The sequence below is a fragment of the Phoxinus phoxinus genome (genome assembly GCF_949152265.1).
Source record: "Phoxinus phoxinus genome assembly, chromosome: 7".
Classification (NCBI taxonomy): Eukaryota; Metazoa; Chordata; class Actinopteri; order Cypriniformes; family Leuciscidae; genus Phoxinus; species Phoxinus phoxinus.
Genome location: NC_136882.1, coordinates 17,538,852 through 17,566,158, shown reverse-complemented (window position 1 = coordinate 17,566,158; position 27,307 = coordinate 17,538,852). Strand labels below are relative to the sequence as shown.

The following is a 27,307-nucleotide window of genomic DNA, read 5'->3' as shown; positions in this document are numbered from 1 at the left end:
TTTTACAGTACGACTATAAAATTACAACATATTTATAACTGTCTTATTTTCTTAATTTCCCAATGTTCAGACACTGAAAAATATCAAAAATATCAAAAATATTTCTGAGTTGCACACAGTGCTGTGGTTCACTCAGAAACATGCAGTGCAAATTTATCTCATTAAAGCCTTTGCGATTTGATAATCGCACTGAGCCATATTGCAATTTTGGTTTTAATCTGATTCATCATGCAACATAGTAAAAAAAAAGTTCTTGAAAACATCTGGTTTTGCAGAAGAAAGAAAGTCATGCAGGCTTAGAAGATCATGAGGATGAGTAAATAATGACAGAAATTTTGGATGAACCATCTCTTTAAGGCATAAGAGCAAGTGTATATGTGTTGAGGTTAGGTGACAGTGCAATAGCAGCCTTTAAGCCCAAACAGAGTTAAGGCACACAACTGACTGTGAAATGTCTAAAAGGCTATGGCTTTGCACATAAAAGTGTTGGCCCCTTTTGACTGCATCGGTTTCAGTCCTCGGTTCATTTTGAAATGTCAGCTCTGTTTTGACTGCCACAATCACAGGAACGGATACAGGCATCTCTGCTGTTCCAAGGGGAAATAAAAGGTGAAAGCTCTCAAAATCTCCTTTTAATATGACCTTTACTGACCTCAGAAACGGGTTAAGATGGGAGTGCTGGCGATGAACTGTTTTAGAGGATTTAAAGGAACGAAACTCAATTTCATATGGCTGTGAGAAGCTGTAAGAATTATAAGTGGATTTATAGGAAACACTACCACGGTTAAAGAGAATATGGACTATGCATAGAAATATAGTGACAAAAATAAAAGCACAATGGCATACTGACACTCAGTAGCTGGTATAATAGTTCTTATGGTTCTTTCAAATCTGACACATTTTTATAGACTCTCTATTATTCAGTCTAATGCCATGTTTGTTTTACAGCAATAGACACTGCTTCTTGTCATACCTGTACAGGAACGTGTTTGTACTTCTGAAGTAGAAGAAAGATAAAAAGCCATCGATTCTTGTGATTTATCTCTGTAGCAGATGTTTCCTGCTGTTAATGTTAAACTAAGTTCACCAGCAGTGAGAAGAAAAAAAAACTGTATCTGATGTTGATATAAGAAACATGGCTTGTGAATTCTCAAACATATCATCAAAGACTGTGAAGTGTTTTGTACCTGATGATCTATCATTTTACTTCTGAGAAAGATTTGTCTAGACCAATTATTAGTTTTAAACTGAACATATGAAAACAACCAGGTATTTTTTATTCATTCTCAAAGTTGAAGAGTGTATTTTCGACCAAACAAATGACAATTATGTCATCATTTACTCACCCTCATGTCATGTAGTTTCAAACCAACATGATTTAATTGAGACGAGATGAAAAAAAAAAAGTCATACAGGCTTGGAAGAATATGAAAGTGATAAAATATACACCACTCTGACAGCAACATTAGCTCAACAATGACATTTAGTTGGGGGCGGGACCTTTTCAATGAAAATGTGTTTTTATATCAGCGCATGTGGAAAAATTGGCGTTGGATACTGGAGAGAGACATTCATTCCACTTCACGCTGGGCATCATGACAATGAATTTATTCACATGATGAGTACAGTCTGACGGAGTGAAAAGGTACAGTGTGTAAGCAACTAATTATTCATCTGTTGCTAAAACATTGACTGATCTGACAGCGAATGTGAAGCAGCATGTTCAAATTTAGAATCAAACGACATTCAATGTGAAATTCTCACTGGCCATCTCAAAAACATGAGGAAAAAAAAATCAGAGCGTTGGTTGTAAGCTGTGCCTTCCGTCTCAGTCAGAGAGCGTTTGCTTTCAAACCACCCTCTAAATACGAATTCTGTCTTGGTAAATGCTTAAATATTAATAAGGTTCTGCATGGGAAAGATGCTAGAGCTAGAGAATGAATTTATAGTTCCATTTTCTGTGCACGCCGCCAAAGTGATCAAAGGCATTTTTTTCTTTTATTTCGCAGCCACTTTGAAATAGACTCTGCAATCTCGAGTTTAAAACTGAACCAATGGCAGTACTGCAAACCCAAACACAGAAAACACAACCACAAGCCAGATCCTAAAGGTCAGTCATTGCAGTTTTAGAAACTATTGAGTTACACACAGCGATGGATGGCTTTGTTCAGAAACGCTATCAAAAATGTGGACACATGTTGACAGCAACAACACGAACAAAGATTTCGTTTTGTGGGGGAGTTGTTGTAATACCGCGAGTTATAGAAGTGGTTTTGAGATCTAAGCGCACAGGAATTCCCCATCTACTCCCCTGAGTCCTGAGCTATAGGGGCTAGAACAGCAACATTCTCTCTTAATCTGATCTCATTTTGCTTTATGGATTTTTTTTCTTATCCCCTCTGATGCTTACATTAGTGAGCGCTGCTCTTGTGTGAGCTGAGGCTATATCATGATTGGGTTTTTATAAGAAGCTCCAAGCCATTTGAATCTGGCTTGTAATAGGTTTTTTTATGACCATCCTCTCCTTCTCTCTGTCAGATTTTGTGCGTGTGTGCGTGTGTGTGTGTGTGTGTGTGTGTGTGTGTGTGTGTGTGTGTTTTTTATAGCTTATCTAATTATGTGTCAGGTCTGGGCCTAGAACAATATTATATCATTACCCCCCTCCACTTAACATTTTGCTAAGGCCACATTGAATAATAAAGCAGTGGTAGGATGTTCAAAACTCAGTGTCAATCAGCAGGATGCCAAAAAAAGCCATCGGGCATCACAATCACAACACAACACAATTAATCTCCACCATGTCACAATTCATAAGTCAGTGTGTTATTTGTTATGTTGAAAAGATGCGTCTGCTGAGTTGGAGACATGCCCTCACCACTTTTTTCAATGACTGATAAATCTAATACAGAGGAAGCATCTCCATTTGTCGAGCGGGAGTTTTCATTTCAATTCATTCGCGTGTTTTACATTGAGTGCCACTGCCGGAAATGTTTTTAATGTTTCGCTGAGTGGTTGCAGTCGTTATCAGAAATGCAAACAGAAGGGATAGCGACAATATGTTCTCAAACTGTTCCCTGTTTATTACTTGTCAATGTAATAACATGTACTGTATGAAATGACAAAAGCAATTTGGAAACAAATGCATTCCCACTATTGTTTCCCATCCATAATTTGACATGCAGACATACAACTGTTGTTATCCAATCTAGGCTCATTGGAACACTAGCGGCAGTAAAACTCCAACAACTTGTATTCCTTTTCGCATATATCATGATTACAGGGGCAGAATATCAATTGAACAAGACTGATTTTTACACCATTTTACACTATATATGCACAATATAATATTATGACCTCAAAACACTTTTACCAAAGTGCATTTATTAGTAAACGAATAGATTTTGTCATTTGCATAAGATAACCAACTCCACATGTTTGACTTTTCTGACATAGTAAACGTCCTGTGAAACACAAGTCACAAGAACAGATCTCAAGGACTTATAAAAAGTGTATTTATTTGTAATTTGCTTTTGTAAACACTATCGTTTCGATTTGGGTAAGGTTTATTGTGTGAGGTATTTTATTTTTAAACGCGATAAAGCATTAACCTTTTAGCACCACTCACCAGACATTTCACTTCCAAGCTGCTGTGAAACATAAAACAACCACCGTAATAAAACATGGCCAGATTCACGTTCATATGTTTCGGATAAACCGGGACGTGCTTTTAGCACCACTCTCTGGACATTTCACTTTGAATGTGTCATTTCACTTGCAAAAAGCAATGTAATATCATTTTACACAAATGTTGCCACAGGCTTGTTTTTTTTTTCCAATGAGCCTGGGTGTTTTTAGAATATGGTTGTTTAAATTTCAGTTTCACTTAATGAGCAAATACTCTAATACAAACATTAAAAGTATTTATCAAAATAGTTCTGTGCATAATGTAATTAATAAACCTAATTAATATAAATGATACATAACAATTTTGTGATGTCACAACAAGTATGTCTGTAACCCCCACCCCACCCAATAGATCATTACATTTTAAAATTCTTTGGATGTAATCTTGAATCTTTCCATGCCGTACATTAACCCTAAATGCATGAATGTTTATCCAATCATTATTACTTATTCGGGTCTATAGCGACCCGGATTTATATCTAACACGGATGGATCTCTACCTGTCGCGATAATGTAAAACTCTCCTGATATTTTAATAACAATTAAAAAGGAATAAAATAAAGCAAATTTTGTTACCTTTTGGAGCTTGGAAGGGTTCAGTGTGAGCAGATGTTTTATACCATCATCACTGTCCTCGTCAGATCATTTCCAAGTACATTCAGCATCTGGGCTCATATTCGTGATCTCAAAAATATTCTCAAAACCATCATCTTCAAAATCAATATTTTCACAAAATCACCAGATCCTTTTCTGGATTTTCCTCACCAGATCCACCATCAAGCGAAAGTAACACTAATATTTGATTGCGTTCAGTAATTGCTTTTAAGTAAATCGCTGAGCCATTTCAAGTTTTGCTGATGATACTTCCTATTATTTTGTTTCCTGCCTGCGGAAATTATGAGTGAAACGTCACTTCATCACTGTGTATCAGACACTGCTGACTTGTGGAATAAAGGTGAATTGCACTTATTCAGGGATCAGTCATCAAAGATTCAATTGTTGTTGTGCAGAAAAAAATATACCTACACTATTACACACCTCGGGTTATTAGCGATCCTTTAAAAAATAAAAAAATAAAAAATGAAAGGGAAAGGGAAAACAGGTTATTTTATAATTTTCTAGTTTTTTCTTGTTATATCATTTATAATTAATTGATTGAGGAATACTGAGAAGGTTGATGTCTAACTTTTAAAAAATGAATGACGTCTCAATTTCCAAGGTTTGCGTTTAAGGGTTAAAGATTGAAGGTGAGCAAACATCTCGTCATGGTATAATGATGTCAGGTGACTTCAATAGATGGGGGAGCAATGTGTTCATCCCAGGGCTGTGATTGTGCTCCTGTATCACTGCTGTAATGAGGATCTTCTATTAATGTAAATGAAACCAATAAGTCTCAAGAGGCCTTGCATTATGCTAATTTACAGTACAAATTTTAAGAGTTGCTTAGGCACAATGTAAAGGATCGCAACTGCAATATGATAAATAATTGTTCAGTAAATAAATGTGTTTATAACAACAACAACAACAACAACAATCTAAATTCTTCTTTAAGTACCTCTGTAATTTATTAGTCGACTGTAGGCCATTTATGGTTTCCAAGCAACTTAATAAAATAGAGAATAACTTGATAATTAATTGAAACTGATGTGCGCTCACAGGTGTTCATATCTGCTACATTACAAGGAGCGTGGCTTATCCAATCAAAATTTTAAACCGGAACATTTATATTTAAATAGGCTATTTCAAGGTGCACAAAGATTATTTTCTTATTAAAAAGGTTAACAGATATGAATTGAATAGTGCTTTTTTATTTTAAAAAAGATGCTTGTGATTGATTGCCTTCATCAGTGACTATATGTAAAGTCAGAACACATGGCTACTTTTAAATGATTTTCAATCAATGTTTTTTTTTGCTTTCAGATTGGGCAGTTAGAGGCAAACAGGCTATCTAGAAAAACCAACACAACATAAACAAAAAAAATCACTAAGCACACCTTTACTTTTATGAATTCTTTTTAATTCATTTCAAAAATAATTGTTTACGCATCTGCCTGTATTCTTAAATTATTATCCTTGGCTTGTGCGGGTGGGTTAGCGTAATTTAGTTGTTCCTCTTAGCTTGTTTCCACACTGACTGATAATGACTTCTTTCCTCCATCCCTGAGCGTCTACATTCCTCTCTCTCAATCCCTCTGCACTCAAACTCTGCTCATCTGTAACCACATTCTCTCCCATCCACTCCCCCCAATTAAGGGTCTCTGTAACAGACCCTCTAGAGTACCAGACGTGGAGGCATAAACAATGACTAGCCACACCCGAACACAGATAAATGCACACACATATGCAAACGGCCCGTGAAGCAACCCACACGGTCATGCAACAGATATTCCAATGCAGCAAAAAAAGGGAAAAGACTCCATTATGAGCCTCGAACAGCATGAAGCACATTCACAAGAGTGAGGAAAGATTAAATGCTGGAGGACTGAGCACTAAAAATATACTAATGCCTCTGTAACTAACCTACTCTGCTCCGTTGCAAGTCAGCAGGGACCGCATTACAAGCGCCGTCATTCTAAAAAGGATAGCAATCAAAAGAACTCTGAATGCGAGGTTGCCATAGCAGAGAGAGGGAGTGTATTTCTGTCTTGTGATGTGGCACAGAGGATCAGAGTGAATACTTCAGCTCTGGCATATTTAATATGGTCATAGTCACTCTGCCCTGCCTCTACAGAGACGCACTACAAAGATCCAGCAATGTATGGGTGTAACAGAATCTGAGCCGCAGATAAAGAGATAGCTGATTGAAAGGGAGAGGAGAGAGTGGCTGTTGTTGGCCCAGATAGCAGCAAAACAACAGAGATAATTGGATAAAAGCGAGTTTTGCTAGGGTTACCGTATCTAATCTGTCCAGGACTGCCAGTGTGTGACGGTGGCGTGGGATGTTCCCTAAAGCCCTTTCTGTGAGATAGAGGCACTCTAATTCACTGTACTGTGAACTCGCCACAGCTTGCTCGACAAGAATGTGCGACATTTGAAGAGAGTGAGAATCTGACAAGAAGAAGTAAAAAAAAAAAAAAAAACGAGTTAAGGGACAAATTGGCAGTTTTACTCTGTACAGCAATGGCACTGTTCAGATTGCATCATAAAATGTGTTTAAATGTATTTTTGATTTTATTGTAAATAACTTCATTCCAAGAAACAATGTAAGAAAAATGCATTTAGCTAAAATTTTGAACCTGGCAGATTCTGGTTAAATGTAAAAAATATATAATTATGTTTTACATAAACAGACATACAAGTAATGCTGTGTGAATTTGGGGGAAATCTAATTGCGATAGCTGTTGATAAAAACAGATGGAGCAAAAACACATCCAGGGATTTTGAACTGTACTTGGCTAGATGTGAACTTTTCAATTGGAACAGTACTTGAGTCCACAAGAACTCATATTGAGAAAAGGCTATTGTTTTGGTAGTTGTGACGTTTGAAGTAGAATAATCGTCAACTTTATGTTTACCTGGCACTAGCAGTCCTTTCACAAACTTGTCCATGCTTACTGCAGAAACAAGCATCATTAATATATGTTTTTATACGGCTCCCTACAAAACGAAATTCTGATATTTAAATCCCTGCTTTTAGCAGTATGTTATTGCACAAGAACAGTCTCTACAACTGACTTGGAAGTGGGTACTCCGAGTCATGAGGTAATAAAATATGTCAAATTATAATTTTGGGTTCAATTCTTTACTTCAGGGACTAGCCATTGGCCGCATAATACCGGTAAGTGGGATTATTTTGCAAATTCCACAGTATTTAATGTTACTCAGTTGTTATCCATTTTGTACACAGAAAGACCAAAAGCCAGTTTGATTTCATCACTGGAATTATAAAGTCAGCACTAAACTCAAGCACTAAACTCAAAACTGCACGAAAAGCGTGTCACAAAATGCATTTCGTCCATCAAATGCTCAATCTTTGAATGAGACATATCATGCAATTCGTCCAATTTTTTTTTTAAACAATCCATTGTGTGAATCAGCATGTATGAAATGCTCGTTCTGTGGAGGGCATATGCATTTTGTTAAAAAAGAGGTTGTCTGAATCACAAAATACATATTCAAAAAAACACAGAATGAATTGTGTGCAATGTACACAAATAATCCTTGGGAATTATTTAATAATTTCCAAAACTTTTGTAAACAAACTGTGTATGCTCTCCACATAATTCAAATTTTGTTGATGTATGCAAGCATTCCGTCTTGTATGTAATGCATAAAAAAAACCTTTGAATTTCATAATTCATTCAGTCCGCAAAATTAGTCAGATCACATTAGGCGTATCATATATACTGTTTGTAGATTCTTTTAGTCCAATTAATTTTTGAACATTGAGCTCTGCAAACTGCTCATATGCCTACAGCCTGCTTCATGCACACAGTGAGGCATACTGGGACACAGCTGAAATGAGATGATAAAGCACCACGACTGGGCCACACGCTGAGGGTGTCTCCTGCCTTCTGGAGCTGCACCGTACCACCCAGTGCGGTTGAGCCTATAGAAATCTGTCATCCCTCTGTTGAGCCGACAGAGGGTCACATTTCAACATGTACAACATTCCTCATTTATAAAGTAATGAGAAATGAATAAGTAAATGAATGAATGTACCTTGATGTAGCAAGAAAGTCAATCTTGACCTCCATTGGATTTGTAAGACCTGACAGAAAGGCAACCACCAGTGTGGGTGAACAATGGAGCAAAGGTCAAACAAGGTGATTTATAATGGAAAGCCAGTCTGCAAGGAGACAATATGCCAATCTGGTGCTAGTTGTGGCAAAATGAATTCCCATCACAAAAGAAATCAATACTCATTTTAGCCTTCTTCCTCTTACACAGCCATTTGTCTTTTGAACAGAACCCTGTCACTTTTTCTTTCTGTCAGCAAATTATTCACACTTATTCGGTGGATCTTAAATTCCCAAGGTGCCTGAACAGGCGTCTAGCTCCTACGAGTCCAGTTTAATCAGTAAATTGTGTATCTTTCGCTCTGTACTACCAGACAGAAGAAAAGGTGCTAGTATTGTGCCCAGGAGAATCTATCAACTGGAGGAGGATTGCTTTTCCCCTTCACGTATGAGGAAGTATATAATACACATTATTTAGATACAGGACAGTGGATGTGAAATGAAAGGAGTGAATTGATAGGTTGCAGACTCCACGCTGGATCTTGGGAAACCCATTTCTCTTCCATATCAGACCTTCAGCTGACACTAGCTGAACAACAGCTGCAGATATTGCACTCTGCAATTTTATTTCACTACATGTCTGATCGAGGGGTTGGCAGCAAACAAGACGCCCGCCAAGAAAGGGCATTTCTGTCTCCCTGTGGGTGTCTGCCTGAAAATAACCTCAAAAAGAGTGATAGGAGACCCTTGTATACAAATATTTAATCTGTCATCCGAATAGTTAAAGAATTAGTTCAGAGAAAAGAAAATTGTCATCATTTACTAACTGTCATGTAGTTCCAAACCATATGCTTTTTTTTTCTGTGGAACGCAAAATAAGATATTCTGCATAACAAACTGGTTGCTCTTTTTCATGCAGTAACAATGAATGGGGATTCTGGGGACTATACAGTAGCAGTGAATGAGGACTGTAAAAAAAAAAAAGACAGAAAAGCACCATAAAAGTAGCATGAAGGATGTCCATATGTGTGCTATGCGAAGGCTGAAATTAAAGTCATTATTTTGAGACAATCTTCCACTTCAGTGGTTGTTCACTGCTATGACCGGATCATTGAGTCAGCAAATTGGTCATTGAGTTAACAAACCATTCAGACCAGTTTTGTGAATTGGATCAGTCAATTCATTGAAAAGATCTGACTCAAAATACTTTTTTTCATGAACTACATTTTTCAAAGTGAACGGTATGTCAAGATTCTCTATGAATAATGACTGATGGACTTCAATCACTTAGTTTACTTAAACCTGCCCTTTTCTTACAATCGACTACAAGCTTGCATTCAAATCTTCCAACACAATCTCATGGTAATGAGTATGTTTTTTACATTTGGGAGAACTGTTGAAAATGATGGCCCGTTTATGTTATATTTAGGGATGGACCCTCATGTTTTGTCATTATCATTTCATAAATTGTGTTTTTGTTCAAATCACTTTGTAGAAATTCATACAAAATCACCACTTGTAAAATAGTTACCTTTTCCCGTGAGATTGGGTTTGAGTTGCCTCCATCCAATCAACAACCAATATATTGAACCCTTCCCCACATTGTTTTCATTATCAATGTACGTCACAATATGGAAGAAAATAATCTGTCACTACTTCTGTGGATCTTTAAGGGACCACATTGCCAATTCTTCATGCACTTTTCCAACGAAATAAGGGTGAGCAAATAATGACAGAATAATTATAAATTGGTGAACTAACCAGAAGAATCCATTGGTTTAATGGTTTTGCACTCTTCTCCACTTAGGATTCAAGACTCTACCTTCAGAGAATCAGGCGGTTGTTATTGAGTAGCCCTCTTAATCAGTCATCAGCCAAGTGTCTTTCCCTCTTAAATGAGAGCACAAATGCCACCAATTTCTGCAGAGAAAAATAACTGCGGTTGCAAATGTCACAAGACCCAAAATCAACAGTAATAAGCTCTTTGATCAATAATAGATCACGCTGTCAGGTACAAACACGTCCTGCATTAATTAGCAGCGCGCGTGGCGGAGGCTGACTCGGGTTCACGTGCTGCATCCCTGGCCTCGGAAACAGATCTGATGGGCCTGATGGAAATGAGGGCTTTGATTAGCCTATGACATCTGAGAGGAGAAAGACATTACGTTTGAGGCCACAGCTCCAGCGGATATCTATCTGGGATCAGCAGCGTGAGAGAATTGCCTCCGAACTGCTGATGTGCGCAGGGTGTGATCATATCATGAAAAAAAAAACAGTAGAAAGATTGACAGAGAAGCCATTTGATGGCAAACAGATGATTTACCACAGATAAAGGACAGATTAGTTAATTATATGATACGTGATCCTGTATTAAACACCTTAACCCTATAATGTAGCTACCTTCCTCTCCCTAAACTACAACCCACGGGATTGATGATTAGATGCATATTAATTGTAACTTGTTTGGTCAATGAACATGAATTTTGATGGTAATTTAGATTCTTCTAGATCAGGTTTTGTCTACACTGTGGGGACAAAATGTCCCCACAAGAATAGTAAAACGTGATATTGCTAACATTATGGGGCAGTCAATGGTCCCCATGAGGAAAATGGCTCAATAAACTTACTAAATAATGTCTTAATGAAAATCTAAAAATGCAGGCAGGTTTCTATGAAGTCCTGAACATGATAGTAATGCACACACACACATGAAAATAATGTGTGTGTGTGCAAACGTGCATGCGTGTGTTTGTGTGTACCTAACCTCAGGTTGCGCCAGGAGGAGTGTTGCTGTTATAAAGTACATTGCTATGATAAAAGCATCTACTGAATGACAGTTTGCATTTAATTTCTTTCTAAATATAAATCTTAAAATGACACATTACCTATATGTAGTCACAGATATAAATGTAGATGGAAAATGATTTTAAAAAAGGGGGGCCACAAGTGGTCTTAAAGGAATATTTCAGGTTGAAAACAAGTTGAGGTCAGCTCAACAAGATGTGTGGCATAAGGTATATGAGCAGAAAATATAATTAATTAACTCATGCCTTGTGTTTTTTCTTTCTTTTAAAGGCACAAGGCACTTAAAATGGAAGTGAATGTATTTAAATGCAGAAGCTTATAATTTAATGAAGCACTTATTACATTAATTCTTCTGTTAAATCATTAAAACGGTCGTTACAGGGTTTTAGATGTTATGTTGTCATGGCAACAAGTTGAAGATTTAAATATAACCACTCAGAAAAGATTTTGTAAATGACTGAAAAATGTGTTAACAGCTATATTGTTTACATTACTCATGGCTATACTAATCAAAGAGTGAGCAACATGTAACAGTAAAAGAGTAAGTGCCTCATTGTACACCGTTTGTTTTATTTTTAAAAAAAGGAGGTACAAGTTGAAATAATTTTTTGTGGTAATCAACATTATGCTTTAAGTGCAGTACATTATATCTTGTTTCAAACACAGAATATTCCTTTAACAAAAAAAAAATGTAAAATTCTTTAATGTAAAAAAAATAAAAATGTAAAAACAATTAATTAATTTACCGGTAATCAAAAGCACATTAAGAGAAGAATTCCTGGAGTATCAGATTTAAAAAAATAATCACTAAATAAAGAAATTAGTTGCTAGGATTATGGTAAAGCATTAAAGATTTAATTCAATTCAAACTAAAATTTCACTTCACATTTCAATTCAGGAGCACGCATTGTCATAATACCACAACCTGTTCAACAGTCCCCTTTATTACCCCAGCTCTATTTTTATGTGTGTGGGTTTTAAGTCAGTTCATAGCCTCAATGCCTCTGTTTATTACTACTGCTCTTCAAAGATGAATTGCATTAGTGACGAGCGCACAATACAATAACCAAGCTCTACCTGGACAGGCGCCAGAACAGTTCTAACATTAGCTCCACATAGCATATGTCAGAGTCGGTGCGTGATCGGCTCTCCGAGCCCCTGATTGGGGCAATCCAGAATGGCAAATCAAATCTGCTTTTACAGGGGATGGCTGTAAGTGCTAGAGAAACACTGACCACACATTAATTATTAAACACAGAGATATCAGGCTTATAAATGTACACTGCAGATACACCTCTACGGCAGCAAGGGGATGCTATCTGAACCTCACAAATAGGGCCCTTAAGTGCCCCTGAACCTGAGATAAATTTGTGCAATCGAAGAGCTTGTACACACCGCACAGCAAGATACTGAAAGATTGCACGTCTCCATTAAACTGCAGCAACTTGTGCTCAGGTTATTTTAAGGCAAACAATCGAGGCTGGATATGAGCAAGCAATGTGAAGGCGAACATCGCCCCACTTTGTGGTGACAGCTGAAGTCATTGTGCCATTTAAAGCAAGACCACGGGAGCAGAGTGTTCAGGCGAACGCGCCAATATTTACAAAAGCATTGTGCAAGCACAATGGCCGACACAATGCCTCTGGACGGCAATGAAGAGGTGAAAATCCCTTCAAAGCTCCCAAGTCAATAATTGTTTGCCTAATAATATAGATAAAACAACGTTTTGTTGCCTTTTGTTTGCAAAAACGAGCCTTTTGTCTCACTAGGGTCCGTTGTTGACTACCGTAGTGCAGGGACTCATGCCTCTGGCAGCGATGTAGAATCCCAATACATGTTCCCACTGTCACGCATTTCAAAAAGAAGCTTAATTAGTCTTCCAGCTTTTAAGATGCTCTGGCTAATGAATTTCATTAAAGAAGAAAGTGGCCTGATATGTGTGCACTACTCTGACAGATGAGAGGAGGGGAGTGGGTGGAGAGGGAGGCTAGCTGCGTGGGTAGTCCAACAAAGATACAGCCTCCAGCAAAGACTTTATAAAACACACAAAGATGCCCTGCAAAGCTACTCATTATGTAGACAATGACAGCCATCATACTGCTGGGAACGTACGTTCTCCTGCATCCCGGCAGTCTTCTTTTAATGAAGCGGGTGTGGGATAACTGGGAAGAAAGTCTTAGGGGTCGCAGAAATGCTTTTACCTTCTGCGAGTCTGAGCTCTCTGCTGATACTGCGAGAACATAAGCCAACTCCTGGCACCTGCCCAGGCCCTGAGCCGAACCCGACCCCTCCCCTGGGTCCTAGCCTACCCCCTCCCCTCCATGTAATTTTAGTCCACCACTCTACAAGCAAACCAGAGCTTTCGAGCAGAGCCACTACACAGATAAACACTGCAGCAAGGAAACTAAAACAATGTATTAAATGTATCCCATAACATCTCAAGGTGGACTGCACTTTGAAACCCAGCACTGCGGTAAAACACTCAATTCATGAGCGGGATACTGAGCATTGCAAAAAACGAGAATGCATTTTAAATCAGTTTTGAATATGTATTAAAGGGATAGCTCACCTAAAAATTAAAATTCTGTCACCATTTTCTTACTCTCATGTTGTTCCAAATCTGCATGACTTTATGTCTTTTGTAAAACAACAAAAGAAGATGTTTTGAACAACTGTTATTGTACACACAGTGGGGTTTGACCATTTCAAGACCCAAAAAAGGGCACAGTGAATCCATATTCCAAGCAAGCCTTCTGAATGCTCACAGCAGTATATGCTCCTTTTGTTTCATGAACAGTTTGAAATGTAAGCCAATAAAATCAAATCAAAACATTATGTCTAATGTAATGTAGTGTATTCATGCATTGATCAATGAATAAAGACCGAAATTCAATCGATTTATCATACACCTTCAAAAAAATGGTAAATTCAGTGGCATAACAGCTTGTCACTGAGGTAGTGGGACACTTTTGTACATTATCTACCCCTAAAAGGCTATTAGTAGTACCCTAAAGGGATAATTCACCCAAAAATAAAAATTCTGTTATTAATTACTCACCCACATGTTGCTTCATTCACCATCTAAACACAAATAAATATCTTTTTGATGAAATCTGTTTTCTGTCCCTCAGTTGACACCTAATGCAACTACAACTTGTGAATAAAAGTCTAAACTAAATCTGTTCAACATATAAAGAGAGTTCTTGCTAAAGAGAAGCAAGGGTTCTGTGTCTCTTTAGAAATGTTAAACTAAACCGCTCAATTCACACCGATTAATTTTAAGATCTCTTTATGCACTTTTTGAAGCGTCAAAGTGGTAGTTGAGTATGCTGTCAATGGAAGGACAGAAATCTCACAGATTTCATCAAAAAGATCTTCATTTGTGTTCTAAAAATGAAAGTTTTATGGGTTTGGAACGATATAAGGGTGAGTAATCAATCATTTATATTTTTTGGGTGAACAATCCCTTTAAGGGTTCACATTACTAATCTAAGGTACTAATATACACAATTTAAGGACAGATATGGTACAACTTGTCCAGTGCAGTGACAAGCTGCTGTACCCCTAAAGGTATCATTTTTGCACATTTTGTTCTATCAGACCTAATTTTACGTTACCTTCATGTCCTTTTTTTGAGCTTGACATTTTCGGACCTCTTTGACTTAGCAGCTGAAACAATCTTATGTTTTATTTTATTTTCACAGAATAAAGTCATTTGAGTTTGGGACAAAACAAGGTTGAGTAAATTATGATCTAACCCATCATTATTATTATTATCGATGTTGAAAACAGTTGTGCTTCTTAATGTTTTCGTGGAAATCTTTTTTTTTCGTGGAATTTATTTATTTTTTCAGGATTTTTTTCAGGAAAACCAATCTGAAGGTGGTCTGCTCTTGCAAACCCAGCACTGCGGTGAAAGAGTCAAATCATGAGCTGGATATTGAGAGTTGCAGGACCTAAAAACGCATTTTAAATCAGTACTGAATATGTATTAAGGTGAAAGAGGCCGAAGGTATAGAAACAGGGTCAAATTCGCCATTTATCCAGAAGAGGAAATGGGAAGTTATAAAGGAGATAATGTTTTCACACAGGTGGAAACATTCTAATAAAGAGCATAAGTGTTTGAAATGACATTTACGCTCTCAACCGCAGCACCACACACACAGAAACCCAGCACGCAGAAATCGAAACACAGATACACACACACACAGGGACAGGCTCCATAAAACTGTCTCTTTGAGCTCTGCTGCTTTAATTTACACAGCCCGCACCAACTCTATCTCTCTTCACGCTGACCATGCACATTCCCCGGGATCCTTCCACTGCCATTACCGCTGGTGTTGTTTCAAGCAGAGATTAAATGAGAGGCCAGAGGAAGATAAATTCTGAGGATCTGCTAGGCTGCCAGACCAAAAAAATCAATGCCTTTTCTATGGGAGAATTCTAATGAAGGTACAGAGGAACTAGCCTTACAAATCACCGGCCGGTTTAGAGCATTTGAAGCTCTATGTGATCTTCAGAACCCTTTGTGTAAAGCTAAAGAAAGAACTAATTGAGGGTGTTATGCAAAATAAAGACGCCTCTCGCTCTAATGTGTCAAACGGGCACTTTTAAGGCATCTGTTTGTCAGTCAGATGCGCTATTTGCATTAGGTGAATAACGTATGTCAACTCAAGATGCTGAATTAATGGTCAGAGCTGAAACATGCAAGGGTTTGTTTTTGTCATCAGGCTCTTCTGGCACAGTGAGCATCTCACTCACAAATACAGCTCTTCTATCTTATTTTTTTTGGCTCTTAGATACATCTATCTTCAGATTTAAAGCCCCGCTTGTATGTGTGATATTGATTATTGGATCGGTGCTGGCAGCATTGTCTACAAAAAACAAATGCTCGAAAAGAAAGTTTAGATTGAGATTGGTGATATCATTAGAAAGGAGAGATTACATGGGTCATTCAAAGGTTGCTTTGGGACTAGAATGCCATCAAGAAGGAGAGGGGGATTATGGTATAGCGTGCACACACACACACACACACACACACACACACACACACACACACACACACACACACACACACACACACACACACACACACACACACACACACACACACACACACAAACCCCATCCTTTGGTCAGCCTCAGAGGCTGAGAGAGATACTGCAGAATTTAAGTGCCCCAAATCAGAGACCTTTCAACTGTGTCTGATGCAATGTGTGCCTCTGCGGTGTGGAATATGCACATATTAAAACTTTATCTTTCAAACTGTGTCTCAACCTGTGTGTGTGTGATAGGATAAAAAAGGCCTTATACACTATACCAGCTGAACTTTTCAACCAGATTTCAAATGCTATGGAGTTTATGGCTGAAACCTTGTCACAGCACGCTCTTATTTTGGCTGTGTGTGTACATTTGTTTGTAAAACTTTCATCTCACCGAGCACACAGCAAGACAAGCAGTCTCACACCAGAGCTCAGGGGCAGAAGGCGTGAAATTGCTGTGATCGAGTGCACGTGCAATATATGAAGTGAAAAAACCACAGGCTTTAAACGCATGACAGTCACCGACGACGTTTGAATCCCAGGGTCGCAAGTCAACCGGTTTTCTGAACCGAACCTCAACAAGGATCGCTTTGTTATCTGCTTAGGTGTTTATTAAAGCTTTGAAACAGGGGTTTAAATGTCAATAATCGCCATGGCTACCACATTAAAGGCTGGTGGTTTTCTCTTCTATGAAGTCCAGATCATAGCCTTCACAGACTGAGAAGACGTAATTATGGGGAAGAGATCAATCTAACCAGCGGATTTCAAATTTTATTGAATATTATAACTTAATAAGGCACGCATTCGTCCAAAAGCTTGGGGTCAGTCAGATATTTTTATTTGTTTCATTAATTCTTTGAATCAGTATAGGATGCATTAAACTGATCAAAACAAAAAAAATACCTACATTTTACTTTTTTTTACTTTTGAACTTTCTGAAATCACGGTTTCCATAAAAATATTAAGCAGCACAACTGTTTTCAACATTGATGAAATAAATGTTTCTTGAGCAGCAAATCAGCATATTGGAATGAAGGATCATGTGACACTGAATACTGGATTAATGGCTGCTGAAAAAAAATTATAATCATTTCAAAAGTGATTTCAATACCTCTTTGAACACTATCTGCAATCTATTCAAAACAACACTGCGGACAGGCCAAGGCAGACATGTTTGGTAACGTGAGTTTTTTTTTTTTTTTTTTCTGACGTCTCATGATCTTTAAACACACGGCAGACCTCCATCAATTAGCTCACGTTCTGATCATTAAAAAATTATCATGTGAAGAGCTCAGTCTAGCAAACCCTGGTGAGAGGTTTTAAATGCGTTTGGAACACAAACACATTGACGTGCACATGAGAAATAAGAAAACAAGGCCAAGAAACACACACGCAAACGCACGCACACGTTTTGAAATTGTAGCCAGAAAAATAAAATCAGCATTTTGTAGTGAATGTTCATGGTGATAATGTTATGATGGATCTATTTCCTACAGTTATTTTGTACACTTAAACATAAATCAGTTCTGCTATCAAGCTCAAGTGCTAGTGTCTGACCCTGACTCCGCCTCCTGGATCTAAATGATTGCAGATTAAGAAGTGGCTGGCAGGAGACAGCACAGGCTCTGCCGCCCCAGTCTGACTCCATTTTGCCCAGAGACGAAGGTGACGACACTTGAATAATTAACAACCACAAATAGAGACTTTAAGCCGCTCTCTATCTCTCTCTCTCTCTCTCTCTCTGGAGTAGAAGAAAATAGAACATTATGAGACAGGAAAGCCACTCTTAGAAACACCGGCATGCTTTCAAGGCATGGAGATCAGTGTTATACTTTTAGTTTATTCAAATTTCATTATGTATTCAGTTTTCAGTTTCAGTATTTTTTTTTATTAGGATGCTAATTTTGTTAGACTCCTAATATAGCACCCCTTTGCAATGACGCATACTACACTTTAACAGAAACCGCACTATAAAAAAATGCAACCCAAGTTTAAGGTAAAAGTTTTACTCACTCAAATATACAACAAAAGCACTCCATGCTACTTGCTGACAATGAAATGTGCTATAAATGTGCCACTGCTACATTTTACAGTAAATTAACTACATATCGCTCTGGCATCTCTGGGACATTTATGATTCAGCAGCATGGACCGGACTCACTCAGATTTTGTGTCCATCTCAGATGCCCCATACTCGATAAGAACTAGTCACTGGATTTGCCACATTTTGTGCAGTTTATGGCACTGAATCATTGAGTTTTCTCAATCATCTGCAGCATTATCTGCTGTAGACTCTTATGTCTGGTATGTGCTTATTTATTATTGTGTTGTCTTCCATGTATGCATAATGTTTACACACACTGCCATTTAAAGGTTTTGGGTAATACATTAATTGTGATAGTTCACTTTAGACATTCTCCTGATGTAAGAGTACTTTTTTTTTTATATATATATATATAAATAGTGCTCTTTTGGAAAAAAAAATTACATTATTTTTGAAAATAAATAAATAAAATGTATCACGGTTTCCAGGAAATATTGAAACAGCATTCATGTTACAGTCTAACATCCATTGATTTGTGTGCACACTATCTCAGACTTCACACAGATCAGAAATCTCACTGAATTAAATATAATGTCAAATTAGGAAAATATGAAAATAAGGGTAAAATTAAGTGCTAAATATGATTTTAGTATTTTACATGTACGTGTAAATATCTCATTCGTTATAAATACAATAAAATCAAGCTATAGATTCCATTAATTCTAGATGCTGTCCATAAATGAATAACATACGTTTTGGTTTCTCTCCAAATGTAAGAAAATGTATGTGTGCCAGAACCCCACGAATAGTAATGAATAGTAATGAGATCAGGTTGGATTTAGAAAGAAAGAGAAAAAAAAGAGAATGTTACAAGGCAGAGTGAGAAAGAGAGAGAATGAAAGAGCAGGATGAGAGCAGAGCAGAAGTTAATTGACTTGATTCAAAGACAAAGGGCCTAGTATTCAGAACTCTAATAATATCATTGCTTGCTGAAGTGTCTGAATACGAGACAGATAAAAGGAGAGATAGAGAGAGGTAGTAGATTCAGTGAACACCTACACACTTAACTCAGAGTTCATCATTCAGAAATACTGTGGTCACCTGGAGGACTCATCGCGGTCCCTCTGCACCTCTTTCCCTGTATCCCCATCTGTGCTCAATCTCAAACACGGCCCAATGGCAGTCGTTTCCCCGCGATCGGCTCCGGTAAAGTTTAAGGTGGGCAGTGGTGAAGCTCAATAAGATCAGGGTCTGCCGCTGTGTTACTCAGTGCTTGCAAGCTTGCTCGGTGTGCAGCACTTTTTTTTTTTTTTAAAGGAGGAAAAGGAGCGCTTCACTTCTATCAAGCATCAAATCAAGTGAGACGAGGCAGCTGGGATGCTCTGCATTATAATATCACTCAAAGGAATGGAGAACATTAAAAGGCTCTCAGCACTCATATTGCGGTGAGTGGCTATGAGCAATGATGGGGACTCGTTCAATTACTGGCACAACCACAGGGCTCCTTTCCAGAGCTGCACCTGTACCTTCCCATACCTACTCCATTTCTTTTTTTATTATTTCACACTGCATCTGTATTATTTAGCATTAACACTAAAGCATAAGGAGTGATAAAGGGATAGTTTGCACAAAAAAAGTCCATGTCATGGTTTATATTTGAAATTATTTTAAATTGAATCTGTTCTTGTGATGGGAACCCTGAACTTCCAGCAGTTTCATACTATTATTTCAGCATCAAATGATCTTTCAGAAATCATTTGAATATGCTGATATTACTCTTGAAAACAGTTGTGCTGATTAATATACTGTTGTGGAAACCATGATAAATTTGTTCAGGATTCTTTGATGAATAGATATTTTAAAAGAACTGCATGTATTTGAAACAGAAATCATTATTACACATTTGTAACATTATACATTTATTTACTGTCAATTTTGATCATTGAAATGTATCCCAAATGTATCCCTTTACTTTCTGAAGCTTGTGGTAACTATGAAATGTCATTGAATGGAAAACAGCTGCATACATATTCTTCAAAATTTCTTCTTTTGGATTCCACTGGGGAAAATAAATAACAGCACGCAGGTTTGTATAAACATAATGGCAAAGTTTTCATTTCTGGGTGAACAATTCCTTTAAGACTCGTATGCTTTCAGGGTCAGAGTGGATGTGTCACAGGCAATGATATGGCAGAAACGTCCCTCAGGAGGCAGAAACTCTGTAAGGAAGCCTTGCTATATGCTGCCCTTCAGTTGTACAAGGCCAGAGCTCAGGGCCGGCAGGGTATTTTTACTCCACTGCTTACGAGTGCAAAACCCTTCCGACACGTAGAAAACTGCCTTGCAAAGTTCAAGCGATTATATTGAGACGAGCGCTTCGGAGAAGGAGATCGGTCTCACCGAGTTAGCCGCTTATTCTGCATTGAAACAGCGGGTAAATTATAGACCTTGTGCCCAGCGACTTAAATATTTATGAGGGTAAGATGACAACAATGACGGCATCGAATCGCCACGAACGTTTCATCTCCGAACATCAGGTGAGCCGAATACAAAAAGGAGAAAGGGTAAAGCTGCCATGCTACTGTGTAATTGTGCTATTATACCTCAGCAGCAAGCCTACAGTCAAACCCTGCTGTGCCTTTGTGCCTTCTAAGTACACAGTTTATTCAATGGGGTATTTTCTGTGAATCAGTGTGAAAATAGGTTCACCGTCAGTAAAAAACATGGGATTAGCACTTTTATAAGGGCCCCTGGAATCTGCACCGTGCCTCTTTTGTGCAGAGGAGGAGAACAACACAACCAGGGCAAGAGATTTGATTTGTCACAGTGAATACCTCCAAAACACACACAAAGAAACAAACACCGTGTCTGCGGGGTTCAGAGAGAATGATCCCATTGTTATAAAGTTAACAGCACTGTGAAATGAAATTGATGCAGCACTAGAAGGCAAAACGCCACGTTCAGGGTATTTAAATGAACCTGGCGTTTATGAGTAACAGAAGGCCATGAATGGAGTGAATTTTAATCAGCCGAGTGCGAGCGTGCCACACATTTGTCTCGGGCGTGCGTAAAGTTAACTACATCTGTCTGCATTCGGCAGTGATGACAAGCCTTGGGTTCTCCCCGTCTGTAAATAATGCATGCTGCATGGTGCGATATCTAAACGCTCGTTTCTCCCTCACACCTGGATGGGGCCGAGCGGTAAAACGCGGCGAAAGGTTGCAGAGGCTAATCGCCCGCGCTACTACATTAATTACCCCGCAGCAGAGCTCGTGCGCGGGGCCTGGTCACGGCCAGAGCTGGATTTCTGCTGTAATTCTCAATTAGGAAGGAACTCAGAGTGCGTCCGCACACACATACACATTGTCCTCCCACAATGCAAATTGTCGGGCCAGCTTTCCCAGCAGGGAAAGACAAAGGGTAAGAGGAACATAATAACATTTTGCCCTTTTTCATTTCCTCTCCTCCCTCTGTTTTAGTCTCTTTCTCTGGCGCTCTCCGCGATTAAGCTAGTCTGCTGCCGCCTCATCTCTTGGACACAGGCAGTGGTGATTAGGGCTTCACATACTTTTGTGCTTTGGATGGTGGCATGAAGATAACAAGCCAACGGATCATGGTACACTGCAAGAAGCATAATACATGGGACAAAAAAAGGAATACGAGAGCGACAAAGGAATTTTAATTGCATGCATATCACGTTAGCAACATCCAATCTACACAATCGCCCAGATCCCCCGCGCAATCAGCACAAGAGCTGATTATAACACCTGTTCATTCTGCCATGCATCTGCCAATAGAGTCACTGTGACAATACATACCGTATAGATATTCAGCATAAGGATCCTTTCCCAGAGCACAGTGGTGTCTAAAAGCGGCATCACTGAGTGGAAATGGATGCTCACATCACAACTCAGCGGGGAGATGGGCTGACTTAGCAGCGACTGTGAGGAAATCAATACAAGCGTTGAAATAACCCCGTTGATATGCATATTCATTGAGGCTGAAGCAAGGGGCAAAATTCCACTCAGGCGCTTGTGTCTGACTTTATAAGAGTCAACTGACATGGCACAGATCCAAACAGGTACTCGTTCAGTTTAATACATCAGGAAGATGTTTTTACTGCCTTGTCGCATCTGGACTAAACAAAACAAAAAGCAAAGCAAAACAAAGCAAAGCAAAATAAAATAAATGTAAGAAATTATAGACATATATATATACAATAGAAAGTACTTTGCTTCTCTTACAAAAATAAACATATGTAAGTTTTAAAACGGTGTTAAACAGGGTTTTATGCTATTTTCTAATCACTTTTCCACTAAAGTAGAACATTGTAAGAGTCAAAGTCCCTGTTATGGGTCATTCAATAGAGATACGCACAACTCGTTTTGTTTTGTTTTTTCTCTCAAAATTATTGATTCACCCAGCCCTGTGATGCGCTGAGAAAGCCGGAAGAGCAATACTACTAATTACAGAGATGGATTTCATAGCGCAAAAGTCCACAGAACCATAAGAGTGACTATGGGAACACTCACACTTATATCGTTCTTATCCTTCCTCCTCTCCTTTCCTCTGCGTCTGAGCCACGCTGAACAAATGTTCTACAGCACAAAGCTTTTCTTCTGGACTAAAATATCACTGCACCAGGAAAGAGAGCCAGATGGCACTGCACCAGCGCTGGGATAAGCACAGCTTTCTTAGTCTGCCTTTCATACCCATACATCTGAGAGTGTGTGTGCACAAGTATATGAGATTTACAGCTGCTCTATGCAGCAGAGGGAGTAATGAACGAAATTTACTGTGTTACAGAGCGGTGGCAGTGATGCACACAATGCTCCGCCGTAATTTTGAATTCACTGACACCAGGTTCTCCCGCAACAGAGTGGGAAATGTGTCAAATCGGATAATTGCATTGAGATCGAGCCGACAACGGCCACCGAAACCCCATTCTACTTTCCGTCCGTGCTTGAGAAACAATCTGTTGCTGCATTCACAGTTACGCCACCCAAACGTTCCCTCAGCATTAGCCTTTCAGCTGGAGGCGGGAGGCAGATGAGCAGGATTGGCGCTTGATCCCGAGCCAAGAGCTTCAATATTTCATCTCCAATCATTTTTGATTCTTTTGAAAGGAGGAGGCTGCTGTCGAGAAATCTCTGTTCCCCCCAACTGACAAGAGATGACACGGAAGGCTTGAGAAGGAAGCAGTGAAAGAGAGTATGAAATTTCACTTCCACATTTAAAAGCTTTGAAATATGCTTCCTTTCAGGAGCCAAGCGCATTAATTAAATTACACTGTACGGCTGCATCATGCATCGTATTACTTTGTGGTTATAATCCCGCTTAACTCGCCAGCAAACTGAAAAACAATATTCAGACTGCTCTTAGAGTAATTATGAAAAATAATATTTTACTAACACTGATTTTGTTTTAAAATTCCCCTTTGTGCTGTCCTAGATACGGTGGGTTTATAGCAGAGAGTTTGAGTGGAAATAGAGGCAGTTTTGTGGGAGCACAAACAGGAGGATTATTTTGAGGGCAAGGCCAGAAAAGTACGGTTAAACTAAATCCCAGGCCACGACTGTGAGTAGAGATTAATTTGATCCCTATCCATCTGTTAGGAATTTAGTTATGGGCACAGGCTGCAGCATTCACTTTCTCCATCTGCAACTTTCCTCGTAAACAGGAAGTACTGAAAATATCATTTTGCAACACTTTTCCAGAAGGTTCATTCCTTGAGCAACTTCATTTTACGTTCCTGTTACAGTTGAATTACTTTTGGAATGCTTATATTCTATCATTATAATTTCAATTTGATCCCTCGCTGAAAAATTTTAACATCTCAAAACATCACTGAATCAACCTAAATTCATACCAACAAAGCAAATGTTTGTGGGTTATATCAGGTAGAAATAGCTTGTTAAGGTAACACTTGCAGGCTTCCACTTTTTATAGTGTACTTGTACAGATTTTTACTATAATAATAACAGTATTATTACAATACTAATTAATTAGAGTCAAATGTATAAAATGTAAAGTGTTACCACAGTACAGAAAAGTTTCTAGAGGCAAGATGACTGGCTTCAAAAGAGATGCAAACAATTCCTAAGCACATGATCAAACACACATTCGTACGGGAGACGTGGTATTTACCAAGTTTTTGTTGCCATTCTTGCTGAGGGGACCTCGGAAAACTCCCTTGATGTTTCGAAAGTGTCCATTGCTGAGGTGTGTGGAGCTGATGACAATGTAGTAACACGCCATGGGGGACCCGAAGCTGCCATGCACAGAGTCCAGCCAAAGAGAGAGAGAAATAAGTCCACCCAACAAGCCTTTTTTTTTGTTTCTCTGTTTCAGATGAAAGGCACAAGCTCACTTTCCCTCAGTCAGGAACGGAGCGAGCAGGTTCCCTCATCCTCTCGGATCCTCAAACATCAGTCATTTCATCTCGGTTTGTTACAGTCACTTTGGGGGATTTATCTGGTGTGCCTCTGCTTCTTATAGTAGCCTCCAGCAAATGCGTTATCCCGCTCTCTCCTCTTCTGTACAGCGGCAACGAGAGTAAAGCAGAGCTGCTAACTCGTTCTTTCCTCTTCCTCAGTCTCGGCTCTCTGCGCTGGGCTGAAGTGTGTCTGGGTTGAGTCTCCTGCTCGATGCGCATGTGATACGCGCTAGTGAGAGAGCTCCGCTGGGTCTGGCAAAGGAAAGCATGGTGTTATAGCGCACCGTGCGTTGCCGGTCCAATGAACGGGGCCAATGGCGAACAAGCCTCTGGTCTGATGGTGAGGACTGGGATGAGAATTGCATCTGTCACATGCTGCTTTTCCAGATCCACTGAGTCAGCCTCTACTCTCCAGCCAACCAGGATTCAGCATCTTTTTCCTCTCACACACCCCCTCTCTCTCCCTCATTAGTCCTCTCTCTCTCTCTCTCTCTCGCTCTCTCTCTCTCTCTCTCTATCTCCCTCTCTCTCTCGTGAGTGCGTTCTTTCTCAGGAAGGAGCTGAGGCAGCAGTCAGGAGCAGGTAAAGGAAGGCTGAGGCGCTGAGAGAGACGCTTCGGTATGTGTTACATCCACCATCATCCATCTTTTACCAGGTTAATGTGTGTGAGAGCTGCTATAAAAAGATTTATATGTTCTACGAATACAGATACCTTGAAATCAAAAGTCCCAGGTGGTGTTTACACAAGTTGGGCATTTCCCAACGAGGAACTGTGGAAATCCATAATGCCATTGCTATAATCATAATTTGCATGCTGATATGATGTAACTGAAGACTCATGACTTCTTTATGAAGAAAATTACATTATAGATGCTAACTGAAGAAAGATCAAACAGCAATTTTTAGCTCGTTTTATTTTAATGAAGAGTGGAAAAAACAAGCTTCAAAACAGTGTGCTGTTTGAGTGTTGGGAATCCGGTGTCAGAGTTCTCTGGATGCATTGCATGCCTATTTAAGAACTACACTTAGTGACTGCAGCACTAAACAGAAAGAGAAAGAAAGAGAACCATACGAGCTTCTACAGAGCATGTGGCTGCAAGAAAACATGCCAGAGAGAGAGAGGGAGAGAGAGAGAGAGAGAGAGAGAGAGAGAGAGAGAGAGAGAGAGAGAGAGAGAGAGAGAGAGAGAGAGTTCCCTTCCCACCCCCCAATTTTAGAAGAGCAATAAAGCCTCGTAACTAAGCAACGCAGTTTCTGAATCAATTCTAAATTGCATACAGTAGGAGAGGCAGATGTAAGGGGCAAGACGAGTGGGTGCACACATGTACAAATGTGTCTTTCAATATGGTACGAGACATTGTAACTGGTAACTTTGCAATAAAAAAGAAAAACGATGGGAAATATGTCATTTGTGGATTATATTAATGAAAACTCCAGCGACAGGAAGACGTCTTGGCATGTTTGAGACTGCAGCATAATTGAATGGAGTGGAAGACAGATATCTTGGAAAGCACTGTGACCAACTGCCAATTAAAATGAACCATCAGGGGCTGATTTCAAATGAGAGAACAAATGCTGTTATTCGTTTCATAAGTGTTTGAACCTGCTCTTGAAAATAATTATTTAATAGAAGGAGTCTAGATGTCATTTCAAAGAAAAATTGTCCTAGAGCAGCCTAGTTAACTTTGAAACAATGATTAAGTAATTGTGCTAGAAATGCAACCAAAAAAAATTTAAAAATAAATATAATATATATATATATATATATATATACACATCTTTTGTGCAGAACTCTTTCTGCCATGGATTCAAATCTCAAGTTATGTTACCTCTGTTACTAACTCTAAAACGTCACTTTAGAACTATACGAAGGAAGTTTGAGTCGCTTCATTGAAGCTTGTTGTATTATGTAGAGTATTATAAGAGAAGGATCGACTAAACGACTGTATTACCCGCATCTAATATAGGATGCATTGTTCAGGTCGATGTCCATAATATTATATCCAAAAAATCAGTTTGAATGTCCACTGAGGAAAGCGATATGTTCATCTCTGTCTTTCCCATAACAGTGCTAAAACAACTGCCTTGTTCTGACTCACTCGTAAAGACAGAATTTACCGATGGCCGAGATGATGCTTTTTGGGTACATGAGCGCTGAACAGCCGCTGACGGCCTGGAGGTGCATCTGCGAAAGAATTGTATTGTAAAATAGGCACTATGATTATATATTAGTCACATATTTGAGATCTAAATTCTCACCAAAAAAACTCTTAAAACTACATTTCGAAACACAACAAAAGTAGTATCATTTTTTTTTAAATGTGGTGGATTTGCTCGACCGCCATGACAGTCGCCACAAGCGGAGTGATACAAACAGTGAAACGGTTAGAGTGCTGTTACTGGGTGAATATAGCACTGCTAGAAAAGGCTCTCAGCCAATCAGATCCGAGAACCAGAAAGAACTGTTTCACAGCATGTATGTGTATTTCTCAAATCTGATTGGCTGAGAGCCTTTTCCATCAGTGTTATATATCTATAGTATATATCTATATCTATCAAAATGTATTTATTATTTCGTATATATAAATATATATATATAAAATAATAAATACATTTT

At 38.8% G+C, this 27,307-nt stretch overlaps 1 protein-coding gene across 1 annotated transcript in view; it reads right to left on the bottom strand.

Annotated features, from left to right (window-relative positions):
- The window catches only part of znf804a (zinc finger protein 804A), a 49,539-nt gene extending 24,403 nt beyond the window's left edge, over positions 1-25,136 (bottom strand). The window contains exon 1 of the mRNA XM_079617490.1: positions 24,402-25,136. Coding sequence (XP_079473616.1) covers positions 24,402-24,512 — 111 coding nt within the window. The 5' untranslated portion in view covers positions 24,513-25,136. The remainder of the gene's footprint in view (positions 1-24,401) is intronic.
- Positions 25,137-27,307: the final 2,171 nt, after the last annotated feature.